This window comes from Equus quagga, chromosome 15, assembly GCF_021613505.1.
Source record: "Equus quagga isolate Etosha38 chromosome 15, UCLA_HA_Equagga_1.0, whole genome shotgun sequence".
Classification (NCBI taxonomy): Eukaryota; Metazoa; Chordata; class Mammalia; order Perissodactyla; family Equidae; genus Equus; species Equus quagga.
This window is the reverse complement of record NC_060281.1, coordinates 13528969-13552376: the sequence shown is the minus strand read 5'-3', so window position 1 is coordinate 13552376 and position 23408 is coordinate 13528969. Positions and strand designations below refer to the sequence as shown.

The window sequence follows — 23408 nt, the reverse complement described above, 5'->3', positions numbered from 1 at the left end:
CCTCTGGCGCTGTCCTGGGCTTCAGGGCTCCTGGATGTTCCTCCTCTGCCTTTCTGTCACCTTTGCAAGTTCTTCTCCAACCCCCACCCCACCCCCCACATCTGCATCCCTCTGCTCTCCTCTTTCTGCCTTCTGTCCCCCGAGATCCCATCTTCTCACCTGACAAGGACCACCATCACTATCACAAACTGATGACTCTGGTCTGTACCAAGGATCCTCACCAACTCCCTCACGTCAAAGGCTGACTCGACCTCAACCTCAAGCCAAACCACTTTCCCTCTGGACCGCCCACTTTCCCACTTACGTCAGACATTGCAGCTATTTTTCAGAACTGAAGGACTGAATTCATCTTGTTCCTTCTCCTTCTTCCCCTAGAGCCAAAAAGGAACAACTCTCCAACTCCCTGCCTGCTCCCTTTTGCCTGTGGTCACTGTAACTGGAGTCTTTGTCCCTAACCCTGGATCACGGCTATACCTGTCATCTGGTCTCTCTCCTTCCAGGTCACCCCGGGAACTGTCAGGCCAGTCTTCTAAGACCACAGTGCCAACCCTGAAGAACCCTAGTCCCCACTGAAGGGTGAGGAATTAATGCATCAGCAGGCCAGCCCTTCCCGTTTTCATTCCTTCCCCTGGGACCCCAGCCCTAGTCTGACCACCACCCCCCTCAGCTGGACGACAACTACAGCTTGCTGGCCCCTCTCCCACTCAGCACATAGAAGTAGATAAAACCAGGACACTCTCCAATTAACAGCCTTCAAGAGCTTCCATTGCTTACAAAATAAAGTCCAAATTTCTTACAGGACCCAAAAAGATGCCCCATACTATATATTACATTACCCTTACGATGCTCTGGCCACACTGGCCTCTTGGCCATTCCTCACAAGCCCTTTCCTGCCTCCGGGCTTCTGCACTGGCTGCTTCCTCTGCCTGCTGTGCTCTTCCCTCGGATCTCTGCACTGAGTTCCTTCCCATTCTTTGGGGCCCACCTGGGAGTCACCTGCTCAGAGAGGCCCTTCCTGACCATTCTATCTAAAGGAGTGCCTCCTCCCCAGTAGATCACCCTGAATGTCACTTATCACCATCTGCACTACCGTGTATCTGTTTGTTCAGGTCTGTCTCCCAGCACTAGAAAATACGCTGCATTAGAGTATCGTCTGCAGGGCTGCAGACTTTGTGATGTGAATAGAGCCCCCTGGGGTTGGGCAGCCCAGGGGCCCCGCTCGGCCATTTTGTTCTCCCTAATATTCCCGGTGCCCAGCACACAGTAGATACTCAAACGTATTTACTGATTGAATGCACTTGTGAATGAACGGTTGGCTAATGCTGTAAGCTTGGAATCCGGAGAATCTGGAGAGAGGCCATCCACACTATAGTGTTTACACTTAACCCTGTAGTACTGCCAGATGGTGAGACTAAGCTCCCCGCTGGTTTCCTGAGAGAACTGGCAGTTTCTCCTAAACCCAGTCAGGTGCAGGGGCCTCAGGCATGCTGCCCAGCTCTTTCCAGTTGCTCCCTCCCTGGAGGCTGGACCCAGTTTCCTCTACCCAATTTCTTATCTGAGCCAACTATATAAAACAAAAATGGGAGGCCCGGGCTTCAGCAAATATTTTTCTGATGTTCCCATCAGTTCCAAAGAGAAGCCCCAAGCACTTGCCTTCCCAAACAGACTCTCTGTGAGCACGTGATTGCGGGCACACGACTTCGTATCAATGGTCAAAGTAAAGGCAAGTGTTTACACTACCAGGCAGGTATCGCGAGTGCTTCAAGTAGAGCTGCTTGGCAGCAGATCGCAGGGTCGGCGTGTCTCGCCTCTGATACGAAGTCTGGGTAGGGGCACTGTTTCCCGTTCCCACGGGCTCAGAGGGCTTCAGGTCCAAAACACTCTCAAATCTGAAGGGAGAGAACGAGGCTCAGGTTAGCACGAGCCAGAAGGCATCATCAGGTAGGAAAGATCATCTCACAAAGCCCAGATCCATCCATTTAGAGATAGGAGCCGCACACTTGCCTGCAGAGGGTCTCATCACTCTGTCTTTTCTTGTTTTTCAGGTCAATCCTGGTGAGGGAGGGACTGAAGTCCAAGTCATCCAGGTCGGCCCAATCATCAGAATCCTTTGTGGACCTGGAAACGAGACCCCACCGCCTCCTACTCTTTGGCTTGATCTCACCATTTTTGTGCTCCAGGCCAGTGAGGATTTTCTGAGTATACAAGGAGAGGGGGGAAAAAGCAACACTTGGCATTAATGGAGCTTCCCCACGAGTATGGCCCATTCTGAACTTTCTCGGTTACGAAAAGGAGGACCCTGGGGCACATGATTCCCCGATATGCACTGTTACCTGAAAGGGCAACGGTGGAAAACACATTCCCAGACCTGTCTCTCATCTGTCCTGCACAAACTACATCGGTTTACATCCAATGGGTATAAGACAAGGATTTTAAAAAAGAAATTTGAGGGGCCGGCTGGGTGGCACAGTGGTTAAGTTTGTGCACTCTGCTTTGGTGGCCCAGGGTTCGCAAGTTCAGATCCCGGGCACGGACCTAGCACCACTTGTCAAGCCATGCTGTGGCAGCAGCCCACATAAAACAGAAGACTGGCACAGATGTTAGCTCAGCAACAATCTTCCTCAAGCAAAAAGAGGAAGATTGGCAACAGGTGTTAACTCAGGGACAATCTTCCTCACCAAAAAAAACAGAAATTCGAGGTACTTCCTACAGACTAGGAAGATGGCTGGATTCTCATTCAGGCCTCAGCCTTGAAACAGTTACATGATTTATACTGTCACAAATAAGAGACAGAAGAGAACACAGCTAAGATGTCAGGCATCCTGCTTCTTTACAGAAAACAATGCAAATAATGCCTTCCCTGCCCACTAGACCTTGACCCCTCTCTCTTGACCATAGAATTAACTACAAGAGGACATTTCTAAACACACAGTGCTTCTAAGTTGCAGGCTGGGGCAAAGCGATCGGTCTAGAGATGCCATCTGTGTGACCTCGTGCAGGATCTCACATCGTACTACTTGGGCCCAGCACTCAGGGAGTCAACTCTAGTTGACAGAAAAAGTATTACTTTGGCACAAAGGTGTTAGAAAATCAGACTCTTGAGACAGCGTCACAAAGCTATTGGTAACTAGATTCCCTTGTCAGATTATCATTTTATTGACGAACACTCATTGTTTCCTTTTGAACACCAGCCCAAGAGTAGAAGAAAGATCTGGGCTCAATTAACAGCATCACCTGAAGGCATTAATAGGACCAACAATCTACAAATATTCGTATGGCACTTTTATGATTTTCAAAACATCTTGACAAGATCGTGACCTTGGATCCTCATGAACAGCCCTTCCTGGTGGGCCGGACAGGTATTAGAATTTTCCTTTTCAGATGAGGAAACTGAGTCCCCCGGCGTTAATAATAACAATGACTGACATTTATCGAGTTCTAACTAGGTGCGAGGTACTGTTCTAAATTCTTTCCAGTATTAAGTCATTTTGTCTTCAAAAGAATTGCACCAGGTAGATGCTATTATTATCTCTACTTTACAGATGAGGAAACAAGGAGCAGAGAGGCCGGGGGACCAGCCCAGGGCCACCGAGCTGTGCAATAGCAGAGCTGAGATTTGAGCCCCTGGCAATGTGGCTGCTGCGTCCAGCTCTCCACCACACCACAGCTGCCGCCCATGCACGGCTCCGTTATGAACACGCAGAGCCCGAACTTGAATCTGGACCTTTAACTCTAAAAGTCATGGCTCTTTTTATAATTCCATGATATTGCAAAGATAAATTTATTATAATTGGATCTTCTATGCTGAAAAAGAAAATCTTTCTCACAATAAGTGGGGTCAGAAGAGCAACAGGCCAGACACAAGGCTCACGAGCAAATCTTTACTGCTTACTGCCTGAGGATTCTTGGTGTGCAGGGATGGGAAGAGCAACGGGCTTGGCTTGTCCTCCGGAAGATGGCTCGGGTGATCTGTCCTGGAAGCCTCGACTTTGTAAGGGTACAGGACATGCTGAAGAGGCTGGCTGGCTTGATGTTGCCTGGAAGAAATCCGCGTGTGTGGCTTGTTTGGGGGCTGGGCCGGAGGGACGGGCTTCATGTAAGGAGGTGGGCCTGCCTTTTCCAGGACTTCCTTCTGTGGTTTTCCCGAATCCTGAAGGCTCTGTGTGGTGCTGCCCAAGGGGTGCCCAATCTGGAAGTAAGGATAGCGAAGCGCCTGGAATGACACATGAGGCTTCTTTAGTAGAAGAATCTGGCCAGGAGGGTTAACACCATTCAGGATCACTGGGCGCGATTTCACGTGACTAGTTTACTACAGTTCGTTAGCCCAAACCAACTATAAAACATCATCCTGGAGCTGTAACGCCCCTTGTGATTTTCCTTATCTAAAATATTGCAAAATAAATGTACTGGTTTCAACACTTAAAATTATTTGGATAAAGCAGTCAGTTACACTGCTGTTACTTTGGCCACTTCTGAAAAGTATTCAGGGTCAACACAGATCCTGGCTTCGAAACTTATTTGCTATGTGTTTTAAACATATTTCACCTTTCTAAGCTCATTTCTTTGTTCAACTGAAAGAAAAAAACATTATAAAAGTGAGAGAGCCAAACATAATGATCCAGGACTCTGAAGAATCAGACATAAAATAAGCAGATACATCCACTTTTGCCCCAGAAATGCCGAGAGAGTAATACATGATATAGTTAAGCCTTGCTATCAAGATAATCGAGTTTTCTGGATAGCCGAGGGATAAATATTAAAGTGCTGGAGTTTACAATTCTACCCGAAATATTCCCTGAATTCCCTAGTCTTTCTGAGCAGAAGTCGTTGAATATAACATAAGCTTTCTTAATGACTCTGGGACAGCTGTAAACATCTGTAATGATTATACGTAAGTGTGGACACAGAGGCAAATAACGTGGCTCCTCCTGTAGACGTCGCGGACCCTGACGTCTAACTTGAAGAGTCTCTCTGTAGACCTAGGCATTTTGCAAGTCTCAACTGATTTGGGGGCGTTTTTAGCTTTTCTGACACTATTCTTAAAAGTACACATTCCTCTCTTGGTTCCTTGTTACAGAATCTATTTCTTTTCACCTCTTGTGCGTGTCCTTTAAAAAAGTGGGTTCATGAGAAGGCTCCCTTCCTGCCCTGACATTTGTGAACTTCACCACCAGAAGTGCATTTCTGAGAGCTTTCCAATCCTCTTGAGCCATCCCCAGTCTTCTGGTACCAAATTATGGCTCATTCTTCTTTGGACCTTTGGAAAGCTGCTTTTCTACAGTTCCTTAACTCCTCCAACTGTCATCTCTCCAGCCTTCACAAATTTTACCATCACATCGGGACTGTCTTCAAATGTCTGTCACTTTCCCTTAGCCAATTATTATCTCCGATTAGAACTGGTCACCTTTTTGATCCTCTGAGCAATGTAATTGTCAATGAGATGAGCTGAGAAGGTGCCAGAAACAACTAATGCAAAAGGCAGCTGGCAGGAGGCACCAGCACACTGCTTTGGGGAGCACTGTATAATGTAAGTCAAAGTGGCCCGGGGGAGGCAGCTTAAGAAAACAGGAGGTATGGAGTCAGAGGACCTGCCACCCACGTGAATAAACTGCGCTGCTTTGCACTCTCTTTACTAGTCACTGGATAAGTGATTAAGGCAAATCACTTAAACTTGCTGAGATTCCGTTTCCTCATTTATGAAATGAAAACAATAACACTATCTCACGGAGTCTTCGTGGGGTTAAAATCACATAAAAACATACTAAAGCATTTGCAAACTGTAAAGTGCTATAAAATGCTAATTACAGTTATTATCCTAGCTCTCTCATCTGTCACTCTCTGTCATCTGTAAGATGAGTAAATTGGATTTAACAAGGTATTTTCAAATTGCCTTTCAACACCAGTACAGCCTTATAAACAAACTGCTTCATAATCTTAACTCAAAGAGAATGTTTCTGAAAACGTTCTCCAAAGGCAGGTAGATATATCTGTTTGTTTTCATTTCCACACAGGTGGTGATATAGCACATGAAGCATATGCCAATTTTCAAAGTGACTATATTGTGTAAATCTGAACTACTTTAACGATACACAGCGAGTTTCAAACTATTTTAAGTTCTTATACCTTGTATAGTTCACCATTAGTGGTAGTCAATATTATTTTTCACCCATAATACCAAATAAAATACTTCCTGTGAGACTTAAAGGAATTATTCAGAGTCAGAGATGAACTTCATAAGAAATGCATCAAGAGAAGAAAGTGGAAGAAAACCTGACTGGCGGTTGGCCGCTTCTTGGGGTCCCACTGGAGCATGTCTCTGAGGAGCTGAATTGCTTCACTGCTAGCGTTTGGAATCAGGGTCTTTAAGTTATTGGGCACACACTGGGGCCAGCGGAAGTTCATTGCACTTGAAAGTTGGTAGCCCTCAGGCCAGTCAGTCTGAAAGAAGGAAAAGGGAGAAAATCGTGCTCAGCCCATCACTGTGATAGGAGTTTATATGCTGGCACCTGTGCCCACAATGGAAAGGCAGTCACGTCACTACCATGCCCGTATTGACTACGGTGGCACCATGAGTGATGAAACGTAGGAGGACACTAATGGAAAGACTACAAAGAACATGAAATCTGGGGAACAGTGGAGAAGACAATGGATTTGCCACCAACTTGTTTTACAACCTAAATACAAGATAGTTAATCTCTTGAGATTTGGGAGTTGAACAAAATTAGTATCTTCCCAATTGGGTTCCGTGAGACAGAGGTTTTAGAAACTGCTAATGAGATATTTTTGGGGGGAAAAAAATAAAACAAAACACCTTGCTCCCAGTCAAAGAAATTTGTGAGACCCTACATATTACTTTGTCACCAACTTCTTCTTCTTCTTCTTCTTCTTCTTCTTCTTCTTCTTCTTCTTTATTTTTGGTGAGGAGGATTGGCCCTGAGCTAACATCTGTTGCCAATCTTGCTCTTTTCGCTTAAGGAAGATTGTCCCTGAGCTAAGAACTGTGCCAATCTTCCTCTATTTCGTTAAGTGGAATGCTGCCCCACCATGGCTTGATGAGTAGTGTGTAGGTCCGGACCTGGGATCTGAATACACAAACCCCAGGCCACCAAAGTGGAGTGTGTGAACTTAACCATCACACTACCAGGCCAGCCCCTACTTTGTCCCCATCTTGATTCAAAATACACATGCTGAGAAGTGCAGCAGTAAAGAAAGCTGTTCCACCCAGTCTCAGCTCTCCGCTTTCCATGCATGATGCCCACGGAACCCAAAAGCTGGAGTGAGTGAAAAATGATGAACAAATAGTCTTTAAGGTCCCTTCTGGTTCCAACATACCACTATTTTACAAGACATATTCTGATGTAATTGCTTTCTATGTTTTTAAAGTGAAGCAGCAGGTACATAGCTGACATCATTCATTCGCTTAGTTACAGAGTTCCTACTATATGCTTAGCGTGTTAGGGATCCAAAGACAATCCAGTATGAATCCCGCCCTTAACGACATTACTGTCCAAAAGAGAAAATAAGACATTTATTTAAAAACACAATAATACAGAATAAAAAATAACAAAGGTCACAAGAGAGAGAGAGACACACTTATCCAGAGAAGGGAGAGATTCCAGCAGAGAATTATGGAAATCTTCTTGAAGAAGTGGCATTAAAGATTCATTCAAATGATTTAAAAACATTTTGAGGGTCTGGTTTGTACCAGCAATGGTGCTAGGACCTGGAAATAAACACAAATAAACATAAGACAAATCCTTGCACCGAGTGAGTTTATGGTCCAAGAAACAGATATGTACACATATAATTATATTAATAACACAGATCACAGCTGAAGATGGAGAGGAGATTACAGGATGGGTGAGGAGAAAGATTCCCGAGGGGCCTCAGAAGGGAGCAGGATTTGGGCGTGTGATGGACTGTCACTGCAGCACAGTGTGTATACGCAAAGCACAGAAGAAGGGACAGTTCAGGGCACACAGCCAGGAGGGGTGCAAGGACAAAGAGGAGGATTGAGGGGGCTGGGCGATGGGGAGTCAGCGAATATTTTAGGAGGGGAGGACGGTACCAGATCTGTTCTTTAGGACGATGGATCTGGCCACAGAGTGAAAGATAAGCTGGAGGGAAAAGACTTGAAGGCAGAAAGACTGAGAAGACACCTCCAGACACAGCAGGGCGATCAGGCCCAGTCTGCGATGGAGTCTGACGGCACCGGTGACAGACACCACACTGCGATATTCAACAGCATTTACGGGCCAGCTGCTTGGTCGGGGGGGAAGGGGAGTGAGGGGAAGAGAGAAGGTGAAACTGGAACTCAGCCTCAGGCTGGGGCTCCGGATTACCACAGGACCACAGAAACGGGCAATGAAAGAAGGAAGTGAGCTGCGGGGGAAACAAAAAGCAACCATGAGTCCGAGGTGATGAGGGTGGGGTCAGGAGAAAATCTCACAGATAGCTGTCAATATGTGACTGGAGTAATAAAGGCGAGGGTGGTGAGAGCTACAGTTGACAGTCAGGAGACTTGTGAATACATATAAGCGTTGTACCATGAGAACAGAGAAGCTCTCAAGGGAGGTGGGATGAGGTAGAGACAAAAGCAGAGGGGGCTGTGACAAATATGTCTTCCACTTAAGAGCAGAAGGAAGGAGTGAAGCGGCCACGTCTGTGAATGTGGGCAATGGAGGATTCCAGAAAGATTCCAGAATGGCAGGTGACCAGCATGCAGTGCGGCACAGGATGGAGAGGGAGCACGGGAAGCTGCCAGCTTCGGCCCACAGGCCTTGGTTCCGTGTCGTTACCTTTTTCGGTGTCCCCAACACCTGGCAAATTTTGAAGATGGTGTCAATTTCACTGGCGCCAGGAAAGAGTGGCCTGAGGGTGTACACTTCGGCCATGATGCAGCCCACGGCCCAGATGTCAATGGGGGAGCTGTAGTTGGTGGACCTCAGGAGCACTTCTGGAGCCCTATACCTGGAGGGACAAAGGTGAGCTGCTAGTTACTGCATCCACAGGTCAGGAGCAAAGCAAATATGTAAACCATTCTCACTGCGAGAGTTTACGTATTTCTATTTTCTGTCTAGCTCAGTGTGGTACGGGGACTCCTGAAGCCCTGGCAACTGCAGTGGCTGCTGCCGTAAAGCAGCGCTTCTCCACTTCAGGGTATTTCTATTGAGCGTTCCTCTACAGGACTCTTCTCTACAGCATCTTTGAGAAACACAGGGAGTGAGAGTTAGGAAAAGAGAGTGAGAGAGAAGGGGAAAATGGGGAGAGAGAGTACATAAAGCTTGTTGTCTGTAGGCAACTTCTTGGTCACGGCCAACTGTGTGAGTCAAATTCTTAGGGTCTGAAAGTTTTACCAACAGCAATTAGCTGTTTTTTTCAGACAGGACTTTGGAAAATCTTGTACACAACTCTTTTAGGAAATGGTCTTCAGGAAAGTCTAAATGCCAAATATTATTTATATTATGGAAAAGCATAATGGACTTCCTTTTTTTTTTGGCAGGAAAAGATTTTCCTTGAGCTAACGTCTGTGGCCAATCTTCCTCCTTTTTTTTTCCCTCCCCAAAGCCCCAGTGTACCATTGTATATTCTAGCTGTAAGTCCTTCTAGCTCTTCTATGTGAGCCACCACCACAGCATGGCAACTGACAGACGAGTGGTGTGGTCCTGTGACCGGGAACCAAACCCAGGCCACCGAAGTGGAGAGCACCAAACTTTAACCACTAGGCCATCAGGGCCAGCTCTGGACTTCCTTTTAAAATTATTTACAACACCAACTTTTAAACCTTGTACAATGCCAACATACCGACAAGTACATGCTTTAAACTGCACTGTTCCTCTTAGTAAAAAGTTAATATTTGTAACATTAATATTGTCCTCAGTATAATGGTATCTTTTTAAAGAAGCACAATTAGATAACTTTGAGGAAAATGGTATTCACCATCTGGTGGATACATAGTCTGTGTACGGAGGTCTCGATCGGATTTCTCGGGCAAGTCCAAAGTCTGCAATTTTCACCAGCTCTGGTCCCATGCAGAGGAGGTTCTCAGGCTTTAAGTCCCGATGGAAGAAGCCTGTGGAGGCAGTGGAGAAGGAATCCGAATGCAAGCCTGCTTCTGCATTCCTCTTTGCAGCTGCATTGCTCTTTCCATAACAGCTATAATTTGAAAAGTAGTCTGGTATGACACTGAAGGCTCTACACATTCATCCCACTGATAAAGTAGAGTCCTTTGGACCTCTCAAAGGACTTCATTCATTTCCCCTTGATGAATTCAAAATGGAAAATCATTCAAAAGTTGATCTTCATATTTTTTTCCCAAGAGAGAAAACTTCTTTTAAAACATTAAAACTCAGTTATGGGCCGAGATGACTTTGCAAAAAGAAACTGTCGCTCAAGGAAAAAATATCATGCCTACCCTGCCCCAGTCAGCCAGAAAGAATTTGAAACTAAAACCATTTCAAAAGACAAGTCTTATGGGTACTGAGAGTTTATACCACAGCAGAAACACAACGACAAGTTTTTGTTTAAGAGACAAGGGATTTACGAATATGACCTACTTATATCTGAGATTCTGGTGTGTGTTGCAACAAACGTTTAGATGTTAAATACTTATTACTGTGCCTAATGAAGCACAGAGGAACATCTGCCGCTCACAGTGTGAAGCACAAAGATAACTCGTCAAATGGGAGGCCTGACTCAGCTACCGCAGAGCTGTGGGGGTGCACGCAGGAGTCAACACGCCAACCTTCTGGGTGCACTCAAACGCCCACTGACCAGCAATGTATGCCTCTGAAAACTTGAACCTTTCCACTTGTGGGGGGGGATCACTGACACAGGCATCATTCCCCACGACTCTAGATCTCAGTGGGACACCAAAACTGTAAATGAACTCTGTTAATGCTGCTGCTGGTGATATTTGTTATCTGCTCTCATTACCAATGTTGTGAAAGTTGGATTTTAACCAGCACATTATGGGAGAAATTCACAGCCGTCACTGAAGATCTACACTATTCCTCGACAACTTCTTTGCTGATAACGCTCTAATCCACACCTCTGACGTGCCTTCTCCACTCTTCGCTAGAACTATGTCTCTCATAGGGTGGCAGCTGGATGTCACTGTCATCCCCACATCAACCTGTCCCAAGCCACTTTTCTCCTCTCCCAAATCATCTCTCCTTCTCAAACCTGTGAGAAGAGACACGGGTGCCTTGTAGTTATGTTGGATCCATCTTTCCCCAGACAGTCATGGAATGGTGTCACATTTTTCATCAAAATATCTCATATCTGCCCCTCTGCCCTTTCCCACTTCCCCCTCCCAAATCCTCACTCCCATTGTCTATCCCTGAACTGCCACTTTCCAGCAGGACTTTCTCACTCCAGCTTCTCTGGATTCTCACATATCCTGATAATTTAAACACTATCTTTGTCTTGTCAGTGTCCCATACACACACACACACACACAAATTTCCATGGCTCCTTTTTAAATTATTTAACAAGCCTGAACTCCTTTCAGTCTACTTGAAGAGAGAAAATTATTTTCCAATACTTACCATCAATATGTGTAAAGTATGTTCTAATCAGTTAAAATTCCTCATTTTCTTTAGGTTCATTGTATTTATTCCCAATAACAATGTTGTACTCTTGTTCCTTTTCGTCTATATCTACTCTAATCTTTGTTATCTTCCAAGACCTGTTTTGAGTTTCCCTTCCTGCATGAAGACATCCTAAGATGCTAGCCTTCTTCCTTCCTTTCTTTCCTCCTTCCTGCCTGCCCTCCTTCCTTCTACCAATAAATATTCACTGAGGGCCCATTCCACGCCAGGCACTGGGTTAGGCTCTGTGGATTCAGAAGCAACCCAAACGGGCATAGGTCTGGCCCGGTGGACCTAACACGTCCTCTGAACTGAACAGAGCCCTGTCATTGTCAGGTATGCTAACCATCTCTCACTAATTAGATGGAGCACTTTGAATGCAGACGCCACATTCATATTTCTTCTGAACGCCTAGCACAGTGGCAGGAGCATGGTGGCCTCATAATATATTCTTGGTGATTGAACAAAGGACTTGAATAGGTTTGTAGAGAACATGAAGGTGATAAATCTACCTGGGCCAAGGAGGCAGGGGCAACAGAGAGCAGACTAGAGCTATTGGGAGGGTAGGAGGAAGGAAGCCTCACAAGACAGCAACTGAGAAGTGAGAAAGACGAGCAACGACCCTGAAGCAGCGTGGGAGACACTGAGGGCTCAGTGCGGGAAGTCCTCTTCACAGAGGGAGTCCCAGCAGGACTAAATCTACTGGTCAAGGGTATTTTCCAAAAACTGTGTCTGCTCTAGAGGAACAGGAGGGTGGCTGTGACGTGGTCATATGTGAAAATGCACTAGATGTCGTGTATGGTGGAAAGCAAGAGTTTTAATAAAAGGACACTCCTTTCTGTCCATCATTCTGAAGACACCAGGGCTTGCTACTGGATGAGGTTCTAAATGAAGAATATTATGGCAAAATGATGGGTCTGCAAGGTGAACGGCTGGCTAAGATGGACAAAGTGAAGATAACTACAGAACCTAGAAGCCCGCACACATAGAAGGTACAGACATGATCACATACATTCAAGAGGGCCACAGTGAGAAGGGAAGTCCTTCCTCCCCACCAACACGCTGCTTCTATTTTCCATAAACTGAGGGATTGAGAAGATTAAACAAGTCAGACCTGGGTTAGACCAGAGACAGGCACAGCAAGTTTTCTATTTGTATAGCATATGTATATGTAGCTATGTGTCTGTATGTGTACGTAAATGTATGAGTGTTTGTATGTACATGTGGGTGTGGGAAGAAAAAATATGTATATATTCCATTGATCATTCTTTACCCTGCCACTGTACCAATATATACCTAATGGTCTTCCTCATACCAGTTCCTTAAGTATCCTAACCAAATTCACAGTAAATTAAATTATAGTAAATTATATATTTACTCTATTATTTACTAAATTATAAACTATAGTAAGAACCAAACTTGAGGTTGTCAATTCAACAAATTCAAACAGTAATTCAGTATTAGTCAAGAATGGCCTTTAAAATGAAAGAAAAGAATGTCTGATGGGGACAAGTTTGGATGGCTTATCATCATCCTAATTAAATAGAGATTATCGACGCCCACCAGAGTGGGCAATGTCTGTTCTAAGACTTGGCATTACTGCGTCATCATGTTTGGACGCTCTGTTCTTCAGAACACCGTCCAGCTCCCAGAAAGCCTGACTGTATGTGCCCATCTAGGAATTGACTTAAGAATGTGTAAATACACAAGCAGTTATTAGAGAGTGTTGTATCTTCAGGGCATCCAGGATGACTCCTGTGGCCCCTGAGAATATATGAACTGTGAGACCGTGGTCTCTCTTCCTAAAAGCTCAGGGCATTAAAAACGTCCCAGTGATAAAGGAATGGCAGCCATCATTTTCTTACTGAACAGATGGGAAAAGCGAGGAGAGGGCTGAGTTATTCACAATCCTACCGAGAGATGCATCTGAGCTGTTGTACTACGGACCTGTCCTCTGTCCCTCTCAATCCATATGACTAAATCTTGATTTGTGGTTCTGGTCCTCTCAAGTCCAGACTAACGCTGTTTCTCCTCTTAGACTTCCTTTTTCTCCTCTAGTTGGGCCAAATTATTATTTCTAAATGTATGTAGTATTTCTCTTATAATGAATCAATCATTTGTCCTCCAGCCCCCAAACCCCATTGCAACTACCTCTGCCACCATCTACAACACCTGCCTCAACAAACCTGCATCCTCCTCCATTCAGGTCATCCTAACAGATCAGATACAAGTATCCGTCTTGTGCTCCAGACCTTGTACCTTGCTTCCACTGGGTCATGCTCCCATAAACAGCAATCACCTCCTCCCGTCGGTCAAGCTTTATTCTTTCCTTAGCTGCTAACTTGTCTGTAATCCTACTTCCACAGAGAACAAGTGCTCTAATGAAATGAGGAGAATGAAGATTCTGGTTCCTCATGGATCCCTGTAGGCGGCTTTCCTTTCTATGGATCATACTTCAGGCCCAAAATAAACTACCAGAGGGAAAATGGCTAGGGAAAAAAATTAATTGCAAACAGACTCTTAAAAATGAGTAATGCAAACTGTATTTGTCACTCGACATATGTTGTCTGTTAGACTATACTCGAGTATAAGCCTTTATAACCAGGAAGCATGCATGAATATGCCTGTAGGACACCCAGCCCTCTGTCCTTCTCATTACTGAATAATAGCAACAGCTATTATTAGTCTTATACCCATGAGTTCTTGGTAATTAAAAGTATAAGACCGTCTTGTCATGCACATCGACTTCTCATCCCTATTTAACAACACATTACTGTTTCTATATGAGAGGCAAGACTGCATTGTGGTCAAGTGTGCAGACCAATCAAGTGACCCCAGTTCTGTTCACTGACTGGTAAATTACTTAACCTCTCTGTGCCTCCCTTTCCTCATCCGCAAAATGGAGATAAAACAGCATCTACCTCGTGGTGTTGTTTTGCAGGATTCAATATTTGTTAATATTTGTAAAGTGTTTAGAGCAGTGCCTGGCGTCGGCACCTTGCAAGAGCTTGTCATTATTAGCAACACGAATCCTCTCATTTCATCTTCCCCACAACCTGGTAAAGGGGGCAGGCAGACACGGCTCCATTCTGTGCAGATAAGAATTCAGACTCACGAGGCTAGTGATGTGCTCCACCACCTGTGCGGAGGACGTGCTAAGCTCTGCTCCGATTCCTGGCTGGGTTCGAGCTCTGCTGTGTGCACCCGGGCTTCTAACAATGAGCCCGTTTCTTCCTCTGGGCTTCCGATTCACAATGGAAACCCTCACAGCTGGGTCATTCAGAGATCATGCAACAGCAAAGTACCGTTGATAAGAATCTTCCTGTTCAAAACTGTTTGGCTTTCAGAATACAGGAACAGACTTTCAATTTAATTTCAGGGTACCCCAGCCAGTCAAATAACAGAGGGATTTTCTCTTTCATCCAGGCAGAAAATGTGTTGTGCTTACTTCTCATTAACAACCCTGGGGCAAGGAAAACATCAAGCCACAAAGAAGGCTTTCTTCCCTCCACCACATTCTGTTAATGATGAACCTGATATGAATATATAGAAATAACCACAGAATACTTAAACTTGAATTTATGTAGCCACTATGAATTTATGTAGCATGCCTTCCTGCTATGGAAGTCGTAATTCTACAAACATTACTGAATTTTAACCTACCATGTTTTCATCACGAAGGCCATGAGGACAGCAACACACAGAAAGGCCAAAGGCTGACTCAAGGTCATGCAGAGCAAGACAGCGGGGAAGCAGAGAAGCAGAGAACCACCTCTGGGGCCAAAGCATTGTCCTCCAAGCCACTGACGGCATTTCTCGTTACCTGCACCGCTAAGCACGACCTGGATGTTGGTAAGGGCAGGTCAAGGATGAAACACGGTTTGTATTAATTGTTTAATTCCTGCAAAGTACATATGCTTTGGCATGGCTCAATCAGCACCAACTGGAGCCGTATTTTCATTCCCTGTGGGGGAAAGTACTCAGTGACACGAACTACGGCCATGGCAACTAGCTCCAGCGCTCTTCTCCCCTCTCAAAGGAGTCTGCTCCCCGGGGACAAAAAGCACCTCCTCACAGTGACAGCCAGCTAACAGGAAGAGCCTGAAATGCACAAGACACATCTGGGAAGTGCTTTAGCTTTCTTCCATTACTGGAGGAAAGGAACGTATGGAGCCGCATGTGCACTTAACCAAGGTCAAGCCTATGAAAACCATTAAAAAGTTTCCAAAAATCATTTATCAATGAAAATGAGATAGGACCTGCAAAATTAATATCCATCACACCTCATTATTACCGCTCTTTTCTTCAGCTCTTATTCTCTGTGCTCTTTGAGAACAGACAGGTTTTTCCAGCAAAGAGTGACAAATGGGCACAGAAAACCTGAGCTAAGTTCCACTTTACCACTTTACTGTAGTGGGGCCTTTGGCAGGTCTCTAAACCTCTCTGAACCCTAGTTTCCTCTTTGAAAGGAACAGATACCATCTGTCCTTTCTACCTGAGAAGTTGGCAAGGAAAGAAATAAAGTGACAGATGAAACCTTATGAAGCTCAAACTAGAACTGGGCACTTAACAGCTGGGAAAAGCGTCAAGAAGAATCTCTGGCAATAGCAATGGTGCCGGGGTTATAAAAGCAAAGAGGGTCTGAGCTTCTCCACATACTGAGCCTTCTCTTGCAGTGTTTCCACACACAATCCGAGTGTGTAAGGCGTGTGAGGGAAACAGACAGTGCAGAGTTCCGAAGAGCTGTTCTGACACAACAATATACGGATACTAAATTATTAGATACAAACAGGTATTGTGTGTATGCACACACATGTGCATTTGTGGGTGTGGGTGTGTGCCTGTGTGTGGGGGGAGGAGTGCATGTGTAGGTATGCGGGCATGTGGGTTTGTGTACACGAAGGTGTGTGCATGTATGCACATGTATGTGTATTCATATACCAGGATTAGGGAGAGACCTGGATAAAAGGCCACAAGTTCTTTCTGGCAACAAATATCTGAGTTTCATGAAAAGCCACAAAAAGGAAAAGAAGAGAATGCTAAAGAACACTAACTTTCTCACAGGTCCACCGCTCACTTTCCAGTACTGAGAGAGCTCCATTAACTGAGACGCGAACACTGGTCCCCATCTGAAAACCTTCTGGTTGACCCTTCTCGGTTGAGAATCCCTTTGATTTCTCATCATTTCTTTTTCCTGGGCTCTTAAATCTAGTACATGATCCTTCTCTTCCTGTTTGTCCCTAAGACACTGGGAGTTTTCGGTGTTTTGCAAACTCATGCCATCCCTTGTGAATTCTCGTGAATACAAGCTAAAGTGCTGGTTGTCTCCATGTCAGTGGAATCAGAGATAACTTTGACTAAAATCTTTTTACTGGAATTGGTTCACAAATGACTCAGTCTTGCATATTACTTGCTGCTTATGCAGCACATGCCTGAGGCTGCCACGGACCTGCACAGAGAGCCCTTGTCGGTCTGTTAGTTGCGTTTCATTTAGTCTACCTGTGAGGGGCTGCTCAGGAGTTAAAGGGCAGGCTGGGAATGGCCCCAGGTGTACTGTGCCACCAACTGTGGCACAATGTCTTTTCTACTCACTGCCAATTTGTGTCCAATCTGAACTGACTGTATTATCAAAGGGCTTCCACTCAGTTTCCTTATTGGATAACGAACTCATTCATTGGTGCAATGTTTGCAATGGCCATGATACCCTTAGACTAGGGATGAAAGGATTTCTGCCTGTGCAAGATCAGCCACTTTGCCCATTTGTCTGTGTGTTAAAGTGGCCTCAAATGACCTCCTGAGGGCACCCCTGGCTCCACAGGTGGACACGTCCATCCCGTGGCTGTGTGTTCACAAGGAGGTAGGATCCAACCCTAGCTGCGTCTGCATCCCATTAGCAACAAAGACTAGTAATGCCCAAGATAACTGCTAGAAAATATAACCTCAAATTCATTGTTACTCAATATCTTTCAAAAGCTCAGCTAAGGAGAACGATACTGATGGAGGGTTTCCTGAAGGGCACATGGTCATCCTCTGGATTGTCTAAATCTCTCCTTGGACCAACCAAATAAATCACCCCTAGAGTGAATCACACTGGGCCCCAGTAGAAGTGTTTTCTCTGATCAGGCGATGTAACTGGCCTACAGTGAGCGACACGACACGGAACTGCCCTGTGTAACCTGTTACTGTGTTTACCGTGCAGTCCTGTTATATACTGTCCCCTCTACAAGGATCCAGGAAAGAAACCTCTCTGGTCTCAGCAGCAGGAAGAGCTGTGCTTCGTTTGGGCAGCTGGTCTGTTTTTACCTCGGGGAAACTATGCAGGTTGTAAGTGCTCAGGTTTCACGTTTTGCACTGTCTGACACAAGCTCAGAATCACGTCTCTGCCTGGTTCTTCCACTTAAATAAAACTTGCCGATGTGCCCTTTACAGATGGACCTCACCCCTGGCTATATCCATGCCTTGTTTGGCTTTGCCTTTTTCTTTGCTTATTTTCAATTTATTTTATTTTCCTGTGTTGCATAAATATTGTTAGATCATTTTTGAACCCTTTTGAACAAACTGAAATATAAATACATTAGGAAAATGAGAAGTCACAGCAAAGCAGCGTCACTTAGTGGGTTAAACATAATATGTGAAACTTCTCTGAATTCTAATCTTAGGTTTCTCATTAATACACCAGTTAAGGGTCAGGAGTCATTCTTAGATCCATAACTAACAAGCTTAATGTTAAAGCCTAAAGAGGAAGAAGACACAGATATGATAAACAACGAGGGAAATTCAGAAATCAAGTTACAGAGGATAACATATTCCTAAATTCACTGTCAGCCTCTCTTCAACCTTTTCTGGGAGTCAATTACAAAAGATGCTTCCCACATCTACCTGATGGCACCTGTCACTGCTATTGAAAAGCATAAACTCCACATCACTTACCATGTTTGTGAATGAATGCAAGTCCTTGCAATATCTGATACATGATATTCCTTATAGCAGACTCAGGAAACAACTTATTTCTGCATGGGGCAGAGGAAAAAAAAAGTTATAAATCTAGATTTACATATGAAAATGAATTCCATTTTCATGTGCTTTTGATTTATATAGTAAGAATTTAAGAAAACATTTGCTTTCCTGCTAATTTAACTAGATCCTTTGATAATAAAGACCAAAGAAAAACAACCATTTATCCGTACAAGAGAGCTTACCTTATAAATACCAAATATATTCAGTTATGATACAAAGAAGAAAAGATTAAACACTTTATAACAAAACAAAAAAGAATAAATTCCATCCACTATATCATATAAAAATCTCCTCTCTCCATAATATAAACTAGAACTTCACAAAGTTTCACCGGGGAAAATTTGAGGTCTTCCAGAGGAGGGACCCTGGAGATGCAACCAACGGACAGTGACATTTCCTGTTGGATGGGCAAACCACACAGCTTCACAGCTGTTATTGACAGTGAAGATGATAATTGCTCACTAAAATCACCTAGAGGGATGCTGTGAATGGCATTCGTCCGCCACCAAGAAAAGGTGCCCAAGAGGTTCCACACGGCTCACTTTTAAAGTTCAAAATGGCCACAGCAGGTTAAGTTTTTTATCAGTCTCTTCTTCCCAGCATGCAGACCCCTGAGCAAGGTAGCAAGAAAGGAACTGAAATAAACCCAGAAATTTTCAATGGCGGTCTCAAAATGAATGAAGCTGTTACACCCCTGACTTGGAGTTGCTCTTCCCATACGTTCTCATGGGAACGGAGAGCTGCAGAGTATCTGTCAAATCTCTGAGCTCGTTTGGAAGAATAACCCATTAAAACATGAAAAAGGGTGCATTGAAAGTAGCTTCTATGAAGCTATTACAAGCCTGCAAAGTAGGAAGGCGGGTTGGCCCCTCATCTTATGGGCAGCTTTCAACAGTGGAGCCTACCCAAAAGCAGAGAGGAAACGCAGCCACACTGCAACATTTATTTCTAAGATCATGATGACCAAACTGTACCTTTCTTTAATGAGCTGGTAAAGATTCTCCTTCATGTACTCAAAGATAAAATAAAGATGATCATTTTCCCTGATAACTTCTTTTAATTTTACTACATTGGCATGGTTGAGCTTCTTTAAGGACTGGAAGGAGAGAAAGAAAAACACAAAAAATTAGAGAAAAATCTGTTGTTGAAAAAGAAAAGTAATACCATGTATACTTAGAACACCTAATTTTAGAACCACAGAAATGCCACAATTCCAATTTTAGCGACAATTTAATAAACAGTATTTCTCTGAAGTCAATAGTAACTTTACACAGAAAAATGTATTCGACGAACTGACTAGAAGGTACGTACGAGACGGTAACTGTAACCAGGCAGGGGGCCAGAGCGATTCTAGGTGGCCTCCCTCCAGATGATGGAATTCACACCATGAAAGGGGCCAGAGGCGAATCGATTGGATGCTGAGGCTTTGAATGTTCTAGTATCGGAGAAGGGAGCTGCTTTGGGCTGAGATCCCCAGCCAACAGTCTGCAGACACTTTGAACAAGAACTTATTCAAACAGACAGACACGGACGGCCTGATTCTCTCAACTTTTGTCTGACTCTTGTGTGTCCATGAGATGCACAGCACTCCTCACAACATAAGTTTTAAAAGAGAAGGAGAAGAAGGAAGGGAAAAGGAGGCGAAATCTCATTGGAAGGAGCCTGAAGTGAGATGGGAGAAATACCTCTGCTTCCAAGAATAGCAAAGGCAAAAAAGGCAGGCATGGGATGGGGAACAAGAGGGTGGCTCAGAACATGGGGCATGAATGTGATGATTCATTCCTGTGCAAATGCAATTTCCGTTTTCCTGGAACTTATACGTGAGTATGGCCATCTGCAAGCTATTTTCTGTTTGCATCATTAGTTCTGCTGATGGTGAACAAACACATTTTTGTGTTAGTGAGCAGCAATCTTGTTCACGTACGACAGCCAGAGACACCCAACTACTGGTCCACTCCCCAGAGAATCAGAATCTGACAGACTGTCTCCATGAAGGGTGCCTCAAAGGGTCATTTTGGCCAGTGGGATGAACCCTTTAATGCAGAAAGCCTTTTCCTCACAGAGAAGAGAGTCCAATAATAATAAGTTGTAAAGCCCTCTTTATCTTTGAATTTCCTTAAAAAGCACATCTCCTTTATAAAACCAACAAACACAATGTCTGAAGATGACAATGTTAACATGAATATCCAAATCTGGAAGGACACTCAGTAATAAGTTACCCGAGGGATCGAAGCCTGGGAATGTGTAATGTGATCAAGTTACTTCAAGCAGCTGGGAAGAGAGAAGAAACAGGGTCAGTGAAGGAGAACAAAATAAGACCCTTGTGGAGCCTCTTTCCCAAAGACAAGCTGCTGCTAAGAAACTTCTCTGGCAGGAAATCCTCAGCTGTTTCGGCTAACTGGCCAGATCCTTCTAGAATGACCCAACCAGGCTGATAATTTCTTTTAGTTGGGTTGGATTCCTGGTTCTCCATGAGTAACAAACAAATATCACTTAGCTTGTAAGTATTCATTGGACTCTCACGGACTGCAGCCATCTTTTCTGCTTAAAATGCATCATAAGCAATGGCAGAGACATCCAGTAGATGAGCAGCAGAATGAACGGGGCAAATTCATTCAGAGGAAAATGAAGTAGCTTTCAAAGCTTTTTTTTTTAAGATTTTATTTTTCCTCTTTCTCCCCAAAGCCCCCCAGTACATAGTTGTATATTTTTAGTTGTGGGTCCTTCTAGTTGTGGCCTGTGGGACACCACCTCAGCATGGCTTGATGAGCAGTGCCATGTCATCACCCAGGATTCAAACTGGTGAAACCCTAGGCCGCCTAAGCAGAGCACATGAACATAACCACTTGGCCACGGGGCTGGCCCCTCAAAGCTTTTCCAGAAGAGAATTCTAGGCAAGGAGTAGGGTGCCATTGCTCTCAGCCTGAAGAGTGTTTTGAACATGACTTACTAACCCAAGTCTAAGAGGGGCTCAGCTCTTGCTTCAAAGTGAGGCTCATGGGCAAGTTAAAGTCTATATTAGTTTAATATAAAAAGAATTGATTTTGTGTGGGGGACTTCATGTGACTCATTTTACAGAGATACACATCTAGAAAGAAGGTATCTAATTTTGGCTCAGGAAAGGTTTCCAAGGAGAAGTAGAGGCAGGACATTTGGATCAGAGCAGAGCAGCAGAAGCAGCAAATTAAACCTGGGTCAGCAGTCCAAATGGGGACTGTTTATCCCCATGCATGAAGGTTCTTAACTATTAGCAAAACTACAACATCCTGGGCCCCAAGGATACCGCGGGACATAAGACACGATGCCTGCCCATAAGAGGCAAACAACCTACTTGGGAAGAGAGGACATGAATGAATATATAATATGTGCAACAGAATAACGACGATCCTATTATGTGTTAAAGGAATGAGAGAGACAAGGAACATCAGAGATGTCTCAAGGAGGAGGAAGAGGCAAACTGAGCAGCCAGTGAGAGTTTCACCTGAAATGTGACTTGAAGGCAGAGTGACACCTAGACCAGCTCAGGGGAGGGAGAGGGTGTGTCAGGAGGGAAGCCCTCCACAGGCATGGGTGTGGGAGTGGACCGGCACACTCTGTGTCTGAGGGATGAGAATCACCCGCAGGAAGCTCATATGGAAGACTTGAACTGGAGAAGCAGACAGGGAGGACACTGTTTGGACACCAGGTGTCTACCCACCAAAGCCTTCTGACCAACCCAGGTCTGAAACCAAACAAACTACTGAGTCTCTGGGCCTCAGCTGTTCACATCAGCAAACTCAAGATACTAACCCTTTCCCCATCAGGTAGTTGTGGGGATGAAAGCAGATAGTGCATGTGAAGCATCTTAGATGCTGCCTGGCCCATAATGCTTCCCAACGAATGGCAGACAGCGTGTGAACAGCTGAGTGTTATGGAGGTCACCTATCATCTGGCAGCAGCACACAGGATGTGTGAGATGGGTAGGAAGTGGAGTCACACATGCCACCTGCAATGAGTGTGGTTCCTGGGTGAATGATAATTCACAGAAGGGGGAAAAAACATGAGCATTGGGGGAGACAGACATTCTAGAAAATTCAAGCACTGATGTCCACTAAGCAGTTGGATATATGGGCCTGAAGCAGGGGTCAGCAAACTTTTCTGTAAAGGGACAGAGAGTAAATATTTCAGTGTTTCGAGGCCATATGGTCCCTGCCGCAACTACTCAACTTTGCCTTTGTAGCGTGAAATCAGCCACGGACAATATGTAAACACATAGGCGTGGCTGTGTTTCAATAACCCTTTTTTTTTTTTTGCAAAAACAGTCAGCAAGCTGTGTGTTGACCCCTGGTCTAATGCATAAGAAAGAAAAAAGATCCGATGTGACTGCTGAAGGAAGGGGGATGAATGGAATCACTCAGGAGGAGAAGTCAGAGCAAAGAAAAAAATTGCTAAGAACAGAATGCAAGAAATCATCAATATTCAAGAGGTGAACTATAGGACAATTGGTGAAAGACAAGAAAAAGATAGCACAGCTGGGCAAAAGCAGAGTCGCACAGCCCTGGGAGAGGAGAGGAAGAAGTGGTCAACAGCACCCAACAGTGCAGGCAAGAAAGTGCCTGAGAAAATGATCCAGGACTCGGCAACTGGTGGCTTGTAGGAGAGCAGCTTCAACAGAGCTGCAGAGGCAGATGCCTGATGCAAACCAGTGGAAAGTCAGGAGTACGTGGGGAAGTGATGGCGAAGGGAGAAGTTTGGAAGGTAAGGTATGGAAAGGGAAGGTTGGAAGCTCAAGAGGAGAGAGGGCGGAGGCTTCCCTAGCTG

The 23408-nt window shown here is 44.7% G+C and overlaps 1 protein-coding gene across 4 annotated transcripts in view; it reads right to left on the bottom strand.

The window, feature by feature from the left end:
* CILK1 (ciliogenesis associated kinase 1) overlaps positions 1-23408 on the bottom strand; it is a 55041-nt gene that overhangs the window by 7684 nt on the left and 23949 nt on the right. For 3 of the 4 annotated variants that reach the window (XR_006885354.1, XM_046640417.1, XM_046640418.1), the window contains exons 4-11: positions 19583-19704; positions 18522-18601; positions 9940-10072; positions 8799-8970; positions 6271-6438; positions 3893-4213; positions 2005-2195; positions 1741-1889 (exon numbers count right to left, since the gene is read on the bottom strand). Coding sequence is in view for 3 of the 4 variants with exons in the window: in XM_046640417.1 (XP_046496373.1) it covers positions 1741-1889; positions 2005-2195; positions 3893-4213; positions 6271-6438; positions 8799-8970; positions 9940-10072; positions 18522-18601; positions 19583-19704 (1336 nt within the window). In the remaining variant the exon portion in view is untranslated. Of the gene's footprint in view, positions 1-1740; positions 1890-2004; positions 2196-3892; positions 4214-6270; positions 6439-8798; positions 8971-9939; positions 10073-18521; positions 18602-19582; positions 19705-22397; positions 22469-23408 lie in introns of those variants that run through there. The other variant, XM_046640419.1, reaches the window with a different exon arrangement.